The sequence below is a fragment of the Dipodomys merriami genome, unplaced genomic scaffold (genome assembly GCF_024711535.1).
Source record: "Dipodomys merriami isolate MVZ:Mamm:240054 unplaced genomic scaffold, mDipMer1.0.p SCAF_19, whole genome shotgun sequence".
NCBI lineage: Eukaryota > Metazoa > Chordata > Mammalia > Rodentia > Heteromyidae > Dipodomys > Dipodomys merriami.
The window spans coordinates 24,275,932-24,292,347 of NW_027203270.1; the positions used below are offsets into that span (position 1 = coordinate 24,275,932).

The following is a 16,416-nucleotide window of genomic DNA, read 5'->3' on the forward strand; positions in this document are numbered from 1 at the left end:
ACCTTGCTAACTCACCTTGAGGTGCTTCTGTAGTTGGACCTCATGCTGCCGTGTCAGGTGGTCATGCTGCTTCTGGAACTCAGCAAACAGGAGCTGCTTCTGCAGCTGCTGCTGCTGTTTGAGCACCAGGAGTTCCTGCTGCAATTGCTGCTCCCGGAGCACAGGGTCCACAGGGCCAGCCAGAGCCCCCCGCAACTCCACAGGACTGGGGCTGCCTCCACCCCCGCCCCCCATGGGGCTGGGCATGGCTCCTGGCAGTACTGGCTTCACCTCCACTGTGGGCACAAGATTTATGAGGCATCAGTGGGCCCAATCTCAGACCCCACTAGGCTCCAGAAGCCAGGTCTAAGGCTCAAGAGGGCACAGGCAGTATTACTAGACCGAAGAGGTCAGAGAGGGGGATTAAATCCCTCTGTCCATGAAGCCACCTTTCACCTTCTTCAAAAGAGGCCAAAGCCATGAAAAGTAAGAAAATATGTAGCAGGGCTGGGCACTGGTGACTCATGCCTATAATCCTAGCCACTCAGGAAGCTGAGAATGAAGATCGTGGTTTGAAGTCAGACTGGTCAGGAAAGTCTGAGAGACTCATCTCTAATTCACCACCAAAAAGCCTAGAGTGTGGCTCAAATGGTAGAGCGCTAGTCTTTTTTTTTTTTTTTTTTGGTCCGGTCGTGGGGCCTGAACTCTGGGCCTGGGTGCTGTCCCTCAGCTCTTCAGCTCAAGGCTAGCGCTCTACCACTTGAGCCACAGCGCCACTTCCGGCTTTTTTCTTTTTGCTTATGTGGTGCTGAGGAATCGAACCCAGGGCCTCAGGCATGCAAGGCAAGCGCTCTACCACTGAGCCAACTTCCCAGCCCTAGAGCGCTAGTCTTGAGCAAAAAAGCAGAAGGATAGTGCACAGGCCCTGAGTTCATGCCCCAGGACCTGCACAAAAATAGAAAATAGGGCAACAATGCTTGATAATAAGTAATGTACTCATTACCTTGCTCATGTAATTGTAACACCTCTGTACAGTCTTTTCACAAAAAAAAAAAAAAAAAAACTTATTTAAAAAAAATAGAAAATAGCCAGGCACTGGTGGCTCATACCTGTAATCCAAGCTACTCAGGAAGCTGAGATCTGAGGATTACGGTTCAAAGCCAGCTCAGGCAGCAAAGTCCTGAGAGTCTTATCTTCAATTAACCACCAGAAAACCTCAAGTAGCACTGTGACTCAAGTGGTAAGAGTGCTTGCCTTGAGCTGAAGAACTGAGGAACAGCACCCAGGCCCAGAGTTCAAGCCCCATGACCAATTAAAAAGAAGAAGAAGAAGAAGAAGGAGAAGGAGAAGGAGAAGAAAAGAAAATATACAGCAGGGCTGTGGTAGAGCTCAGTGGGAGAGCATTTGCCTAGTGTGCACGAGGTTTTGGGTTCGATCCGCACCACTACCACAAAAACAATGCACAGGAAAACATAAGCATGAAGAAGAATGGTAACGGCAGAGTGTGAGTACCTGACACATAATATTGTCACTGACACCATTGGGCCTTTGACATGAATGATTCATTTAAACTGCATAATTATCTATGACTCAAGTGATTGTCACCCCATTTTACAGACAAGGAAACTGAGGTTGTAAGACATTTGAGTAAGTTGGCCAGATCCAGCCAGTTGACTGAATATTCAGGATGGAATGCAAATCTTGTAGTGTACCTTCTCCTCCTGTCTCAACACCAAGCCCCCACTAAAGACCACATGAGAAGGAAAACTGAGGCACAGAGGTTGGTTCTAGAACTGTTGGTGCTGCTACTCAGGGCTCATGAAAATAATAGGTCTTATAACAGTTGGGGCTGATGGGACAGAAGGGAAGATAAGAAGTAGGGGAGACAAGAGGTCTCAGGGAAAGGGGCATAGGGCTGCACCAAGCCAGGGAGGGGGGTGACAGTCAGCCTAGCTTCCTTTGCTGGATTATCTCCTTTCAACAGTTTTATTGTAATTACCCTGAAAATGCCGCTATATATAGAGTGAGCCAAACAGCAGCTGTGCTGGGGGGAGGGGTTGAGAGAATGGGCGGGCAGGGAGGAGGTGGGAGGAGGAGACAGGAAAGGAAAGGGAATCAGACAGGAAGAAGGATGATGGCAGGGAGAGGGCTGGAGCTGCTGTGAGGACCTCAGACTCCAGTCCCAGGGCAGACAGCACACTGGGAAGGGCAAAGCAGTGTGAGATCTACTGAGTAGTGCCAAGGCAATGGGCTGGGGAATCTTAACAGTGAAAAAGTTTCCAATGGAAAGGATGGGTGTCGACCTCTGATCCCTCTGCACTGTCCTCCCGGTCATTGGATGTCACTCCCTACCACTGCTCTATGGTTGCCAAGGCAACTAGGCAAACAACACACCATCAGGGAGCCCCAAGTCCAACCCACACCCCACAAAGCCTTTTGCTGCCAGCAGGAAAGGGAAGGCAGGATATGGCTGCCTGGAAAGGAGGAAGTAAGAGAGGCAGGGCCAGCCCATTTTGTTTCTTTTCCACTTTTTTCTCCAAAGAAAGCCCACATTCCCACATTTTCCTTGATATACCCTAGGAAGGCCACAGGAGGCTAGGAAGGCACTCTAGCATCCAAGCAGCCCGCTATGGCCCAGACGAAGAAAATAAGACCCTAACATTCTGACAGGTACAGGGAACAAGCCTTCCCTGGATCCCTACCTTCCAGCTTGGGGGTGGCTAAAAGAGGTCCCTACATTCTGTCTATGGGCTTGGATTTCTCTAGGGAACCCAGGAGCAAGGCCACAGAAGGACAAGGTAATACCACCCTCATGCCTAAATATGCCCCTGGGAGTCAACAGAAGCAAGGGTCTGCTGGGAGGCACAGCTAAGCAAGATGTCTCTCTGCCCCACCACCCCTCCTTCCCCAACACCGCTGGGCACATTCCTCTGTGGTTTCCCCATCAGCAGCACTGACGACTTTGTGGCCACCAGGCCAGAGCCACAACTACAAGAGTGTCCAGATGTGGCCAAGAGGATGGACACACACACACACACACACACACACACACACACACACACACACACACACACACACACACACACACACACACACACACACACACACACACACACACACACACACACACACACTCTTTCTCCAACTCATTCCCTCCCTAGCACTAGGAGAAAAGGCCACTGAAAACCTCAGAGAGCCTTTCTAGCAGGAACAGCCCCAAGTCCAGGATGAAAAACAGGGTGGGAGCCTTGGGTCTCCCTAACCTGTGATATTCAGCAAGGCCCAAATCTGACCACAGGGTTATCACTCTGATTCCTCAGCCAAGGCTGGATGGGCTTCAATCTGCTGCTCCCACCCATGCTGGGACCATGGGAGCTGGATTCCAGCCTGCTTGCCTAGGAAAGGAAAGGGGTCCAAGCCTTTCTGGTTATCAGCAGATAACCCTGCCTCGGGCTGGCACTGTGGCCAGCAGGGCTGGTGGCACTTGCAAGAGCCCTACAGAAAGCACAGGGCTCAGACCAGTCAATCTCCCACCATTATCATCACTGAGATGTTTAGCTCAGTGCTGCAGTGGGAGTGGGAGCCCATTGGTATGCAGGTGGCGGGGCAGCCACAGGGCTCTTACCACAGCTCTGCTTACATGCAAGCAGGAACTGGAGACAACTGGAGAATGTTAATTTGAAGCAGCATACAGCACTCCAGGAGCCTACCAAAGGTAGACATAGCCTACCTGGCTGTGTCCAAAATGGAAGTCAGGGAAGGGTAGAGTATAGAATCCCAAAATGTAATCTTGCTGGGATGGAACTTAAAAGCCTGGCTGGCCTGGCACCCCCTTGAAGATCCATGTCCCCTGTCAGCTTGGCATGAGCAGAGCAGGTAGCAGCAGCTTAAGCACATGGAAAGGGAAGTGGGTGTGTCATGACCGGAAGAAGCTCTTGTTGGCCTCCTGGTGGATCAGGAGAGTAGGTGGAGAGGGATTGTTCCTTAAAGGGATGGGTTACCAGTTTTAGGTAGTAAAGAGACCTCTGAAAGGCCAGGAAAAGGGTCACATGGGAGAGCAAGGTCCTGGGTCCTTCCTTCCTCAGTCAGGTCTCACTCAGAGCCACAGGGAACAGAAAGGTTGGATGGCCAAGACCAATACTACCATCTCCTGTGTGAGAAGTAGCAAGGCTCCAGGAGCAGGCCCTGGCCACCCAGCCACCCTGCTCCACACATTGCTCTTTGCAGTAGGTACAGATCCTTCTTCATCCTAGAGGTGGTGGTCTCAGGAACAAGGCACAATCCTGTCCTGTGGCCTTCTACAGGGATGACCCACTCTGCCTCCATGGAATGGCTTAGCTTGAGCAGTGGGGTGGGTAGAGCTGCGTGTCTCCAGCCACCAGAATGGCCCTGCATATACTAAGCTCTGGCTTACAAAAAAGGGGTTGTCCTGCTCATGGGTACAACTGGGCAGTGGTAAGATCTAGGTGAAGTTTTCTTCCCAACCAACCAGCCTGGCCTCTGTCTTCTCCATGAACCACATCAGCCCCAGGAAGTGGGAGTTATGGAAGATTCTTCAAGCAGTCCAAGAAATAGCCTGGTCCCTGTAGGGGAGATTAGGGAGGGGTAGATGGAGCAACCTCAGGGCTGCTACAAGGACAGCAGAGGACAAAAACAAGGAGTCAAACCTGGTAGGGTGGTATACACTAGAATCCCAGCTATTCAGGAAGCTATGCATTCAAGGCCAGATACAGAAATTTAGTGAGGCCCTGACTCAAAAAAAAATCATAAAATAAAATAAAGACAAGGGATCCAGGCAAAGGGACGCTACCTCCAAGCAGAGAAGAGACTTTGAGCCATAAAGAGCAGAAAGCAACACCTTTGAGAACACAGGTTCAAAGTAAACAGATCTAGCTAACCAAGGGCAAAGTTGCTCTAACGTACAAGCCAGGCCACCACTACACCATGCCTTTTCTTGGCAACATCACAAATTCAAAATCCCTAATACATAAATCCAGGTCAGCAGGTAAAGGTATCTCACTTTCCTCTGGAGAAGCCCTGGGAAATATCAGTGTGTAGACACTCCTAGCACATCCAAAAAGCTGTACCTCAAGCATTAAAGACCCTGACCCCTGCCTCCCATCCCACCCTCTCACCCCAGGCCAGCCACCAGCCACAGAAGATTGAGAGGGTTGGAGACACAGGATAGAAAACATTAAGCTAGGGGCTGGGAAGGTGGCTCAGTGGTAGAGTGCTTGCCTTGCATGCATGAGGCCCTGGGTTCGATTCCTCAGCACCATATAAGCAAAAAGAAAAAAGCCAGAAATGGCACTGTGGCTCAAGTGGTAGAGTGCTAGCCTTGAGCTAAAGAGCTGAGGGACAGTGCCCAGGCCCAGAGTTCAGGCCCCACGACTAGACACACACACACACACACAAAAAGAAAACATTAAGCTGGAGCCAGGCACTGGTGGCTCACGCCTGTAATCCTAGCTACTCATGAGGCTGAGATCTGAGGATCACAGTTCAAAGCCAGCCCAGGCAGGAAAGTCCGTGAGACTCTTATCTCCAATAAACCACTAGAAAACCACAGTGGCACTGTGGCTCAAGCAGTAGAGCGCTCGCCTTGAGCTGAAGAGCGCAGGGACAGTGCCCAAGCCCCAAGTTTAAGCCCCACAACTGACAAAAAAGAAAAAAAAAGGGCTGGGAAGGTGGCTCAGTGGTAGAGCCCTTGCCTTGAGCTGAAGAGCTAAGGGACAGCGCCCAGGCCGAGTTCAGGCCCCATGACCGGACCCCCCCCCCAAAAAAAAAAAAAAAAAGAAAAAAAGAAAACATTAAGTTATTAGTGACATTTGTACCAAGGACTGTGTAGATAACCCATAGATGTCTGAGAAGCTGCCTTCTCTTGAGGGGACACAGTGAGAAAACCCTCTGGGAAGGTGGCTCAGTGGTAGAGTGCTTGCCTTGCATGCATGAGACCCTGGGTTCAATTCCTCAGCACCACATAAGCAAAAAAGAAAAAAAGCCGGAAGTGGCGCTGTGGCTCAAGTGGTAGAGCGCTAGCCTTGAGCTGAAGAGCTGAGGGACAGCGCCCAGGCCCAGAGTTCAGGCCCCACGACTGGACCCCCCCCCCCCAAAAAAAAAAAAAACCTCTGAGACCACCTGTTTCAAGCCCCAGTGACACAGGCAAGGAGATCAAGCTTCTTTAGGGCTGCTATGCACGAGAGCTCCCACCCTCACCCTGATGGGTGAAACAAAGCAGAGATCTGAACCCAGGTGGCATGGTTCCCAGCACAGGCAGGATCCCTCTGAGCAGTGTGGCTTCATTCTAGGATATCTCTCTGTAGAGCATAGGTAGCCATCCCAGCCTAGGGGTAGCATCTTCACCAACACCCTGGCCCTCAGGACCTCCCTTGCCAAGTAAGGCAATCAGCAGCATCCTTTAATATCTAATTACCTTTTTCTGTCCCTGGAGAATAGGCAAAGGCTCTTGTCCCTGTCCTGGCCTTGAGGGAGTCTAGAAGGAGATGAGGAAGAGTATTCCACACTCCTCAGCCAGTGACTCTGATGACCCCTCCCCACCAAGGCCAGTTTCCCATGATCTATTTCTGTGCTCTTACGTGACTGGCAAGGCTGATTTAGGCTCAACAGGTTCTCCCACAATTCAGACAGTATTTCCACATGTGCAGGCTCGGCATGACTCTCACCTAGCAATTTGCACAACTTGTCAAGCAACATAATTGAACACATATCACGTAATGGTTAAGAGCGAGAGCTTTGGAGTAAGACATGGCAAAGGTTCAAGGCAGTGTGCTCCCTAGGCAAGGCATAGGGTGCCTCCTCCCCACACTCTGTGCAGGCATCTGCAAGACAGCAGCAGAGCACTTAGAACCTAGGTTACCAGGCCCAAAAAAATGCATGCCTAGAGTTTGGCAAAGGGCCTGGGAAGATCTCAGGAGGTGTTAGCCAGGGCTATTATTAATGGCTCATGACTTTTTTTTTTGGGTCCGGTCGTGGGGCCTGAACTCTGGGCCTGGGCACTGTCCCTCAGCTCTTCAGCTCAAGGCTAGCACTCTACCACTTGAGCCACAGCACCACTTCCGGCTTTTTTCATTTTGCTTATGTGGTGCTGAGGAATCGAACTCAGGGGCCTCACGCATGCACGGCAAGCGCTCTACCACTGAGCTACCTTCCCAGCCCCTCATGACATTTTTTTTGGTTGAGTCCTGGACCCCCTTGGCCTTGGCAATCTAGGGAAATTTATGGACTACTTCTCAGATTGTTTCTATGTGTGGTAGAACATTAGCCTAGTATGTATCACCTGCGCGCATGCACGCACATGCACACATACACACACACACACACATACATACGCGCGTACGTACGTTTCTAAAATACACAAAGAAGTCAGGTACAGTGTTCTGTAATCTCAACACTCAGGAGGCTGAGGCAAAAGGTTTTACCTGTTCAAAGCCAGTCTGGGCTATACAGTGAGGCCCTGCCTAAAAAAAAAAAATTGAGATAGCCGGAAGCTGGTGGCTCTTGTCTGTAATCCTAGCTACTCAGGAGACTGAGGTATGAGGACTGAACTTCAAAGCTAGCCCAGGCAGGAAAGTCTATAAGACCCTTATCTGGAAGTGGTGCAGTGGCTCAAGGGGTAGAGTGAAAAAACTAAGTGACAGTACCCAGGCCCTGAGTTCAAGCCCTAGTATTAGCATAAAAAAATTAAACTTAAAAAATGTTAATATAGCCCGGCGCTGGTGGCTCACACCTATAATCCTAGCTACTCAGGAGGCTGAGATCTTAGGATTGTGGTTCAAAGCTAGCCCGGGCAGGAAAGTCAGTGAGACTCTTATCTCCAATTAACCACCAGAAAACCGCAAGTGGTGCTGTGGCTCAAGTGGTAGAGTGCTAGACTTGAGCTGAAGAACTAAGGGACAGTGCCCAGACCCAGAGTTTAAGCCCCATGATTAAAAAAAAAAAAGTTAATATATAAAATAAAATGCTTAGACTATGTCAGGCTTAAACTCCTGCCACATCAAGGTCTTAGCTTTCATTTCAGATGTCAGAAGGTTGCTCTGTGGTCCTGTCCCATCTAAGAACTTCTTCTAGCCCCACACAATACAAGCTGGAGTCGCCAGAAGCTGGGTACCAATGACAGAGAGGAATCTCAGGGAGCAGCCTCCTTCCAGCTCCAGCTCTGGCAGGCCATCTCATCTGCCGACTTACTCTGTCCTTTGCAGGTCAGGTCTCTGGTGAGATCCCTTCTATCCCTCCAAAACACCTAGCACAAATGAGCACAAGTTTTGTTCCTGATGCCTGTCTAAGGTCACTTTTAATTTTTTTTGTTTTTGGGGTCCGGTCATGGGGCCTGAACTCTTGGGCCTGGGCTCTGTCCCTCAGCTCTTCAGCTCAAGGCTAGCGCTCTACCACTTGAGCCACAGCGCCACTTCCGGCTTTTTTCTTATGTGGAGCTGAGGAATCGAACCCAGGGCCTCATGCATGCAAGGCAAGCGCTCTCCCACTGAGCCACTTTCCCAGCCCTAAGGTCACTTTAAAGAGAGGTAGAATAGGGTTGGGAATGTGGCTTAGTGGTAGAGTGCTTGCCTAGCATACACGAAGCCCTGGGTTTGAATCCTCAGTACCACATAAACAGAAAAAGCCAGAAGTGGCACTATGTATAGTTCAAGTGGTAGAGTGCTATCGTTGAGCAAAAGAAGCTCAGGGATAGTGTTCAGGCTCTGAGTTCAAGCCCCAAGACTAACAAAAATAAAATAAAGGGAGAGAGATAGCCAGTGCTTAATCCTGGCTCTGCTGGCTCTCTGCACTCTATTAAAAACACAGTAGAGCGAAACATGAAGGCTGCTCCCGAACTTAACAAGAGATGGAACATTCTGTATATGGTTCAGGAATCTAAACTAGGATACCTGATTGGCTCACAGAATACCAGAGCTCAGGAATATAATGCGGGGGTGGAGGGAGTGGGGGGAGGGGAGGCAAATAGAGGAAAGCCCTAGAAATCTGGAAGCAGATGGCCACTTTGAAGACTCTTACAAGAGATTCAGAACCCCGATGGAAGGTACAAGGCATCTGTCACTGGTGAGGATGGAGTTAGTGGTAGATCTCAGGATGCTATCTCACAGCCATTTCCAAGAAGTACTTGGGCACGAAGCTGCAGGCAATTAGAAGGCACACTAAATGTGCAAAGTCTGAAGCTGTTGCTGGGATTGTTCACTCCCCACCTGGGGTGGGATGGTAGGAGCTCCAGGGCAAATCTGCCTCCATTCTCCATTGCATATGGGCCCTGGGCATCCATCAAGCTGCCCTGCCCACCTGGCCACTTGCCATATCCCCACCCTGCAGGGATTTAGACACCTGCTCCTGGCATCTCAAAACATCCTCTCTCTCCAGACTGCCAGGCTGCTGGGAATTGGATTTGCCTGTCTGGGGGAACAGCCGTCTCCCTCTACATATGCATAGGAACTTCTCCCAGAAGTCCTAAAGCCCACTAGGGCCTTCCATGAATACTAGAGACACCACTGGCAGGATAGTGGGTCCTGTAAGCCCTGATCTCACAGTCCCTCTTCTAAAAGCATGTGCTCAATGTCCTCACATCCACTCCACCCGTGTTTAAAACGTTGGTTCCTACAGGAATCTGGGAACCTGTGTTTGAATACAGTCCCTTGGTGAAAGTTTGAAAGTCACTCTCACTGTGTCCCCAGACTGCAGTACTCATTTCTGCTGTCAATCTGACAGCTGTTACAGCTGTGTGTGTGGACACAGTTAATCTGATTTCCTGTCTGGCAGCTGTACAGTGGGAAAGGGACAGCTGAGGGTCTCAAAAACAATAGGGGATGAGGTAGGAGGGGGCTGGGCAGCAGAAGCTGTCTGTATGGGAAGTGTGCCTTTTAATTACCTCCAGCTTTGTGCCCAAATGTTCCAGTCCCCTTCTTACTTTGAGCCAAAATGCAATCAGGAATAGAGAGAACCCACCAAGTGTTCTCAAGTATTTATATAAAACAAAGACTCAGAAACTTGGGAGCTCCCAGAGGCCACAATGGTCTCTATTCTCTGGAAGCACAAAATTCAGAGGCACATCGAGACTCACCACATAAGGTTATACAGGCTGGATACTGCCTGTGGGCACCCAATTGAAGGGACAGTTGAGGCTGAAATCTAGCTCATGTTCCAATTACTAAGCCATACACATTGGCATGAAGAAGTATTCAACACAGAAGAACTCTTCTTTCTTTCTTTTTTTTGGTCAGTCATGGGGCTGGGAGCTCTTGCTGAGATTTTTTTTTTTTTTTGCTCAAACTACCACTTTGTGCCATAGCTCCCCTTTTGGCTTTTTTGGTAGTTTAGTGGAGATATGAGTCTCATGGATTTTCCTGCCCAGGCTGGCTTTGAACAGCGATCCTCAGCTCTCAGCCTCCTGAATAGGTAGGATTACAGAAGTGAGTCACCAGCACCCAGCCCAAGAACTGCCTTTTTTTTTTTTTTTTTTTTGGTCAGTCATGGGGCTTGAATTCTGGGCCTGGGTGCTGTCCCTCAGCTCTTCAGCTCAAGGCTAGCTCTCTACCACTTGACCCACAGAGCCAGCCACTTCTGGTTTTCTGGTGGTTTACTGGAGATATATGAGTTTCACAGCTTTTTCTTGCCCAGGCTGATGAACCACATGATCCTCAGATTTCAGCCTCCTGAGTAGCTAGGATTATAGTCGTGAGCCACTGGCACCCAGCCCAAGGACTGCCTTTTAAAAACGACAATAGAAGAAATTTTTGTGCGGATTAACAACGCCCTATTCCCAGACCTGAGTTCAAGTTGCAGCTCTTATTCTGTGACCTTGAGTGAGTTTCTTAACCAATCTGTTCTCTCTCAATTGTCAAATATTTTATTAATAACCTTCCTTAAAGAGATAAGGTAAGGAAAGTCCCGGCTGCCCCTGTTACCTAGTATATTATTAGCTCTCTTCCTACTCTAGTCTTGTCTTCCTACCTTCCCGGCATCCCTCCACCTACACATCCCCAGAGTCATGCTCGGAATGGTCTGAAGAGCATGAATAAGAGGATCCAGGGAAAGTCCCAGTGCCAAACCTGATCCCTTTGAGACTTCCCAACATCCAGAATATCCTTTCCTGGCACAAGGATTCATACCCTTCTTGGGAGGGTAGAGAGACTCCTCCTAGGCCTTCTCCTGCTGTCCTGTACACTGTCCAGTGACAGCTCTACCCAACACTGGATAGAGGGGAATCCAGGGCTTTCAGAAGGGAATCAGGAAATTCCCCAGTTCTGCCTTCTGCAATTCCACAGTGGAGTTCAAACTCCCAGACTTCCCATGCAAAGACCAGGACTGGATGATGGTGGTTCCCTCTGTGTGCAGGGCCGTAGCATGGTAGCCAGGCAGAAACCCTAGCCAGCAAGAGAGACCTACATTCACCCCTAGAAGCTGAGATTGTACCATCTGTTGTTGTTGTTGTTGTTTGGGGGGGGGGGGGTTGCTAGTCCTGGGGCTTGAACTCAGGGAGGGCCTGGCACTGTCCCTGAGCTTCTTTTGCTCAAGGCTAGCACTATACCACTTGAGCCACAGCGATAATTCCAGCTTTTTCTGTTTATGTGGTATTGAGGAATCAAACCCAGGGCTTCATGCATGCTAGGCAAACACTCTATCACTAAGCCACATTCCCAGCCCAGATTGTCCCATGTTCTCCTCTAGTGGGAATAGCAAAAAGTACCCTTATCCCTACCCCTTATGAGCTGAGGCTCTGGCTCACCCATGGAGGTGCCCAGCTGCAACTGTCGCTATTCACCCAGAGGGCCAAACCTCAGAATAGTGCCCAGGAATCCTGCCAAGCAGTTTTGGACTCTGCCCTCTCATGAAACATTCATTCATCCAAGTGCCAGACACTGTGCTAGGGGCTGATCAACAGCAGCCAACAAGACAGCCGAGAGAGCAAAGGCTGCCCCCAAACTGATTCCCAAGACTTGTTCCTGGAGGAAGGAGGCAAGGTACCACCCTGGAAAGCCCCTTTTTCCAACCCTTTGGGCCAGGGAGGCCAGTGTAATACACAGCACCCAACAAAGTGTCCCTGGATACCTGCTTTCTCAGTCATAGGCTTTTCTATCCTTCTGGAGACTGGTCAATAAATGGTGGTGGGAGGTGGGAAGGTGAGAGGAGAGGAACAGGAGAAGGAGGGAAACACCAGGCTGCCTGGGACCTCATAGCCATGTTTATCTGAGGTGGATTTTTTTTTAACCTAAAGGTTAAAGTGTTTCTATTTGAAACATCTATTTACATTCCAGAGTCCAAAAAAAAAAAAAAAAAAAAAGGCAGCCAAGCTCCAGGCCTATATCTGTCCCCAGCCGCGTCACAGACACAGCATCAGAGCTGCTCAGGGGGAACATTCTTAGCCCTCTCCTCGAGCCGTGGGGGTGACTCATGCCTCTCTCCTGCCAGCAAGGACTGAGCCATGGCTCAGAAGGCCAGGCAGTGTTTGGGAGGTTGGGGGGGGTAGAGAAAGGGGCTGGTTGGGGTCCTAGCTTGCAAAGTTTTTGGGATCTAACTTGAAAGGAGTAAATAAACAAAGCAGAGGAGAAAACTTGGGGCCGACTACTGTTTGCTGCTCATAGGCAAGGGCCTGTGGGGCCAGGGCAGCAAACACCTCCAGCAGATGTTCTGCATAGCCACAATTACTTTTCAGGAGCCCACCTTGAGACCCAGAGGCTGGGGCTGGAGGCAGAGGACAGGGCCTTTGGCTTTAGTGAGGTTCAATTAGCCTAGAGCTATTAGGGGGCAAGAACCAACTAACCCATATTTCTACCCCATCCCAAGGGCCTGGTGGGCACCTTTCAGGGCTACACTCCAGGGCTATGCCTGTATATTAGTACATCCCTGTTCAGGAAAATGGCAAACAATGTTCAAAACATTGTCCAAATCTTCCCAAAACATTCTTCTGACACATGCCAGTCCTACTGAAACTTTATCCCTGGACAGCTCAGACCACACCACAGGTACCCACCTTCTAATTCAAACGCTGGGATCCACACCCACATAATCCAGAGTCAAGGAATCCCAAAGACATACACACACCCCACCACTACCACCACCACCCTTATAAGCACCAAGCTACTGCCAGGAGGGGCCAAGTGGGCATGGCTCCAGCAGGCCCCTCCCTAGAGGAAGCATCTTGTGGTGCCTGCCTGGTGGGGAAGCTGTGCCAGAAGGGCCTGGTGCTGCCAACAGGTTCCTGGGAGTGAGGGAAGGAGTGGCCCCATCTGGGGGGGGGGGAAGGGAAGCACCCCACTCCTGGTGAAGGCCAAAGAAGTTCCTGCCAAGAAGGTGGCAAGTTTAGGGTCCTCATGCCCATCTGAGCATCTCTCTATCCTTGGGAGGTAGGAATACCCTATACCTAGGGAGAGGAGAGTTATAGAGGTGCTAGGAGCTAAGGCAGCTAAAACCACTCAACATCCTAGCTGCCAGTCTCTGCCTAACACTACCATGACTACCTCCCCAGAAGGGTCTATTCTCAGGGGACTCCTGGTCAGGGACCTACCAATTCACTGTACCTGATGTTCTAGTACCAAACCAAGCCAGAGAAGCTGGGGTAACTTTTATTCTTGTGGACATCCTAGCTAAATCTTCTTCTTCTGCTACACAAACCCGGGGAGCAGGCAGAGTGGACACAGGTCACTGACCCACTTCCTCCCCTCTGACCACAGTGCCAACTAGGCCAGGATCCTCTAGTAAGCCCCAGCCCCCAGCAGCTGAGGCCAATCCTACCTGAGGCCAAAGGAACTGGAAGGATGCAGCAGGGAAATCATGGCAGGAAAGCACAGTGGGAGGGCAACACTGGGCAAGGGGGGCAGGGTCAAGGGTAGAGAGGCCCACCCTGGGAGCACAGCTTCCCAGTCCCATTGATGCCCAACAAAGCCTTCAAGAAAGGTCAAAGCAGGACTCTGTCTGGGCAAAGCTAGAGCAAGATGCTCAGCTCAGGTACAAGGATGCCCAAGAACAGAGGGCAGGTGAGGGCACAGAGACACTTACCTGCCACAGGGATGCTGTGCAGAGGAGTCCGCGGCAGGATTTCCAAGGGTGGTTCCCGGCCTAACATGCCATCTGCTGAGAAACAGGACTCGGTCTCGTAGATGGTCTGCAGCATCTCCACGAGCCCCTGCGCCTTGGGCACCAGCAGCATGCCCGGGATGGGCCGCCAGAGGCGGGAGCCAGCCAGAGGAAGGTGGTCCGGCAGGCCAGCTGCTCTGGGACTCCCTCAGGCCACTGCTGCTGGAACCCACAAGGTAAGGAGGTGCCTCATCCAGCCTGGGCACTCCTTGGAGGCCTGGGAAGCCCTGAGGCTACAGGCCTGCCCTCATCTACAGGAGCATCCACCTCAGCCTGTCCTCAGATTCCAGGAGCTGGGGTATGTGGCTGAGCGCTCCGGGGACAGGAAGGGGATCTCAGCAGGCAGGCGGGCTCTCTGTGTTCCCTCCCAGCACCACCGGGTGACAGCTCTGGGCCTGGCTCCCTGCTCCTCCTTCCCGAATGAGCCGCCGGCAGCTGGCAGGAGACTGAAATAGCAGTTGGGGGAGGGCCCTGTCTATAAATAGGTGGAGCATGCTCAGGGAGCCGCCGGCTGGCTGCCAGGAGCCCAGGCCTGGCGGAGGCCCCATGGGGGGAGGCGGCGTTCCACCCCAGGAGGAAGCGCCAGGCTGGGAGGGGGGTGGGGGAGGGCCTGCACTCAGGGCCAAGGCCACAGAGCTGGGTGGCCAAAGGCTGCACGGGTAAGGAGGCAAGCAGGGGTACCCGAGTATCTAGGAGCCACTCTGGCTACCGTTGTTGGCAGGCAATGGACCAGAAACCAAGAAGCCAGGCTACATCCTCTTTTTTATCCTTGCTCTAGCTATGTACAATAGGTAAAGGAAGCAGAAAGATTGGGGAGAGGTGACAGAAACCACTTGTATCTTCCCTGGAGTCCTGACAGCCCTGTAGGGGTTAACTTCTGCCTTCCTCCAGAGCTGGGAGATACCTTCCCTCCCCCCTTTACTAGCAGGGAGACCCTAAACAGCAGTTAAGTGGCAGCTCCCTCTCTCTCATTCTGGAGTTGGCAGCCAGAGACAGCTCAGCTTTTTTCCAGGGGGCAGGGAGACTTCCTGGGCAGATCTCACGCAACCCAGGCAAGGGACTGGGTGGAACCTGCTCATTCTCAGCACAGCAGTTCATCCTTGGCAGTGTGCCAGGTGTGGTACTAAGAGCAGTATAGTACCATATTCATTCATTCTGCATGATGACCTCAGGAGAAAGGGTATAGCTGCACAAACTGAGGCACGGAGACCTTAACGTTACTTGCCCTAGGTCATACAGCTGCTCACATGATAGGGCTGAGAGGTCTAAGGCTCAAGTCCCAGCTCTTACCATGGTACCTCACTACCTCACATACAAGACTGCTGCAGGGTTTCCCTTAACAGGTACAAGGACCTCACTGCCCAAGTAGGAACAGACTGAAGGTTGGAACTTCTCCAGGAAGTCATGAGGCTGTCAGCATCCAGGCCTGATGGAGCAGCCCCAGCTCCTGAGTTCCTGCTGGGACCTGAAGCCAGTGTACCACTGCTAGCCTGTCCCTCTGCCTCAGGTTATGCCTCCCACTGGTACAGAGATCCCACTTGGCCCCCTGACCTCACTGGGACCTTTTAATAGCCCTGTTATTCCTGTGTCTGTATCCCCCTCCCCCTTCCTGATGTCACAGTTGCTATTTTGGAGCCCCTCTTGCCCCCCACTCCAGGAAGGGAGCCAGGGACACCTGTCCTCTCTCTGGACTGGATGACCTCACCCTCCTGTCAAAAGCCTGGGAGAAGCTGGCCAACCAAGGACACAGTGGCTGTGGCTCCTGGAGCCCATCTTCCCAGCTAGCATTTGCCATCTAAGGATGGCCAGGGCCTCCTTCTCAGGGAAGACGGCAGAAGCAGTTTTTCCAAAGCCCTAGCCTGATGATAGAGTATGGGGAAACAAACAGGGTCTGAAGCACAGCTTCTAAGCCAGGGATGATTCCAGAAGAAAGGCAATGAAGCAATGCTCCCTCAGGGGCTTGCTACTGCGGGTACCCCCTATCTCAGGGCAGGAACTTCATTTACCAGCCACTGCCTCAATCTCATCCTGGCTACTCAGGAAAATCAAGGGCCCCATCAATGGGGTGATGGGTAGCAGTTCCCCAGAAAGCCGAGGTGGGGGGGCAATCAACAGCCCCTCCCAGACTAGGACTCCACCCACCCACGCCAGGAGCAACCAGAAGGGCTGGCTAGCCCTGTCCTGGCTCTCTCTGCTTGCCCCAGGCACAGGAGAATGGCAAGAGAGCCCTTCTCTGGAGAAGAGGAAGTCATCAGCTAAAACAGAAAAGCAGGGAGCCCCCAGACCCCTCACCAGCCACATGCCTAAGGAAAGAGGACTCCATGCTTAGGAAAGATATTA

At 51.4% G+C, this 16,416-nt stretch overlaps 1 protein-coding gene across 7 annotated transcripts in view; it reads right to left on the bottom strand.

Annotated features, from left to right (window-relative positions):
- The window catches only part of Hdac5 (histone deacetylase 5), a 50,124-nt gene that overhangs the window by 13,663 nt on the left and 20,045 nt on the right, over window positions 1–16,416 (bottom strand). For 4 of the 7 annotated variants that reach the window (XM_070027823.1, XM_070027827.1, XM_070027828.1 and 1 more), the window contains 2 exons: window positions 13,999–14,073; window positions 16–275 (listed from right to left, as the gene is read on the bottom strand). In XM_070027823.1, coding sequence (XP_069883924.1) covers window positions 16–275; window positions 13,999–14,073 — 335 coding nt within the window. Of the gene's footprint in view, window positions 1–15; window positions 276–13,998; window positions 14,475–16,416 lie in introns of those variants that run through there. The other 3 variants (XM_070027824.1, XM_070027821.1, XM_070027825.1) reach the window with 3 other exon arrangements.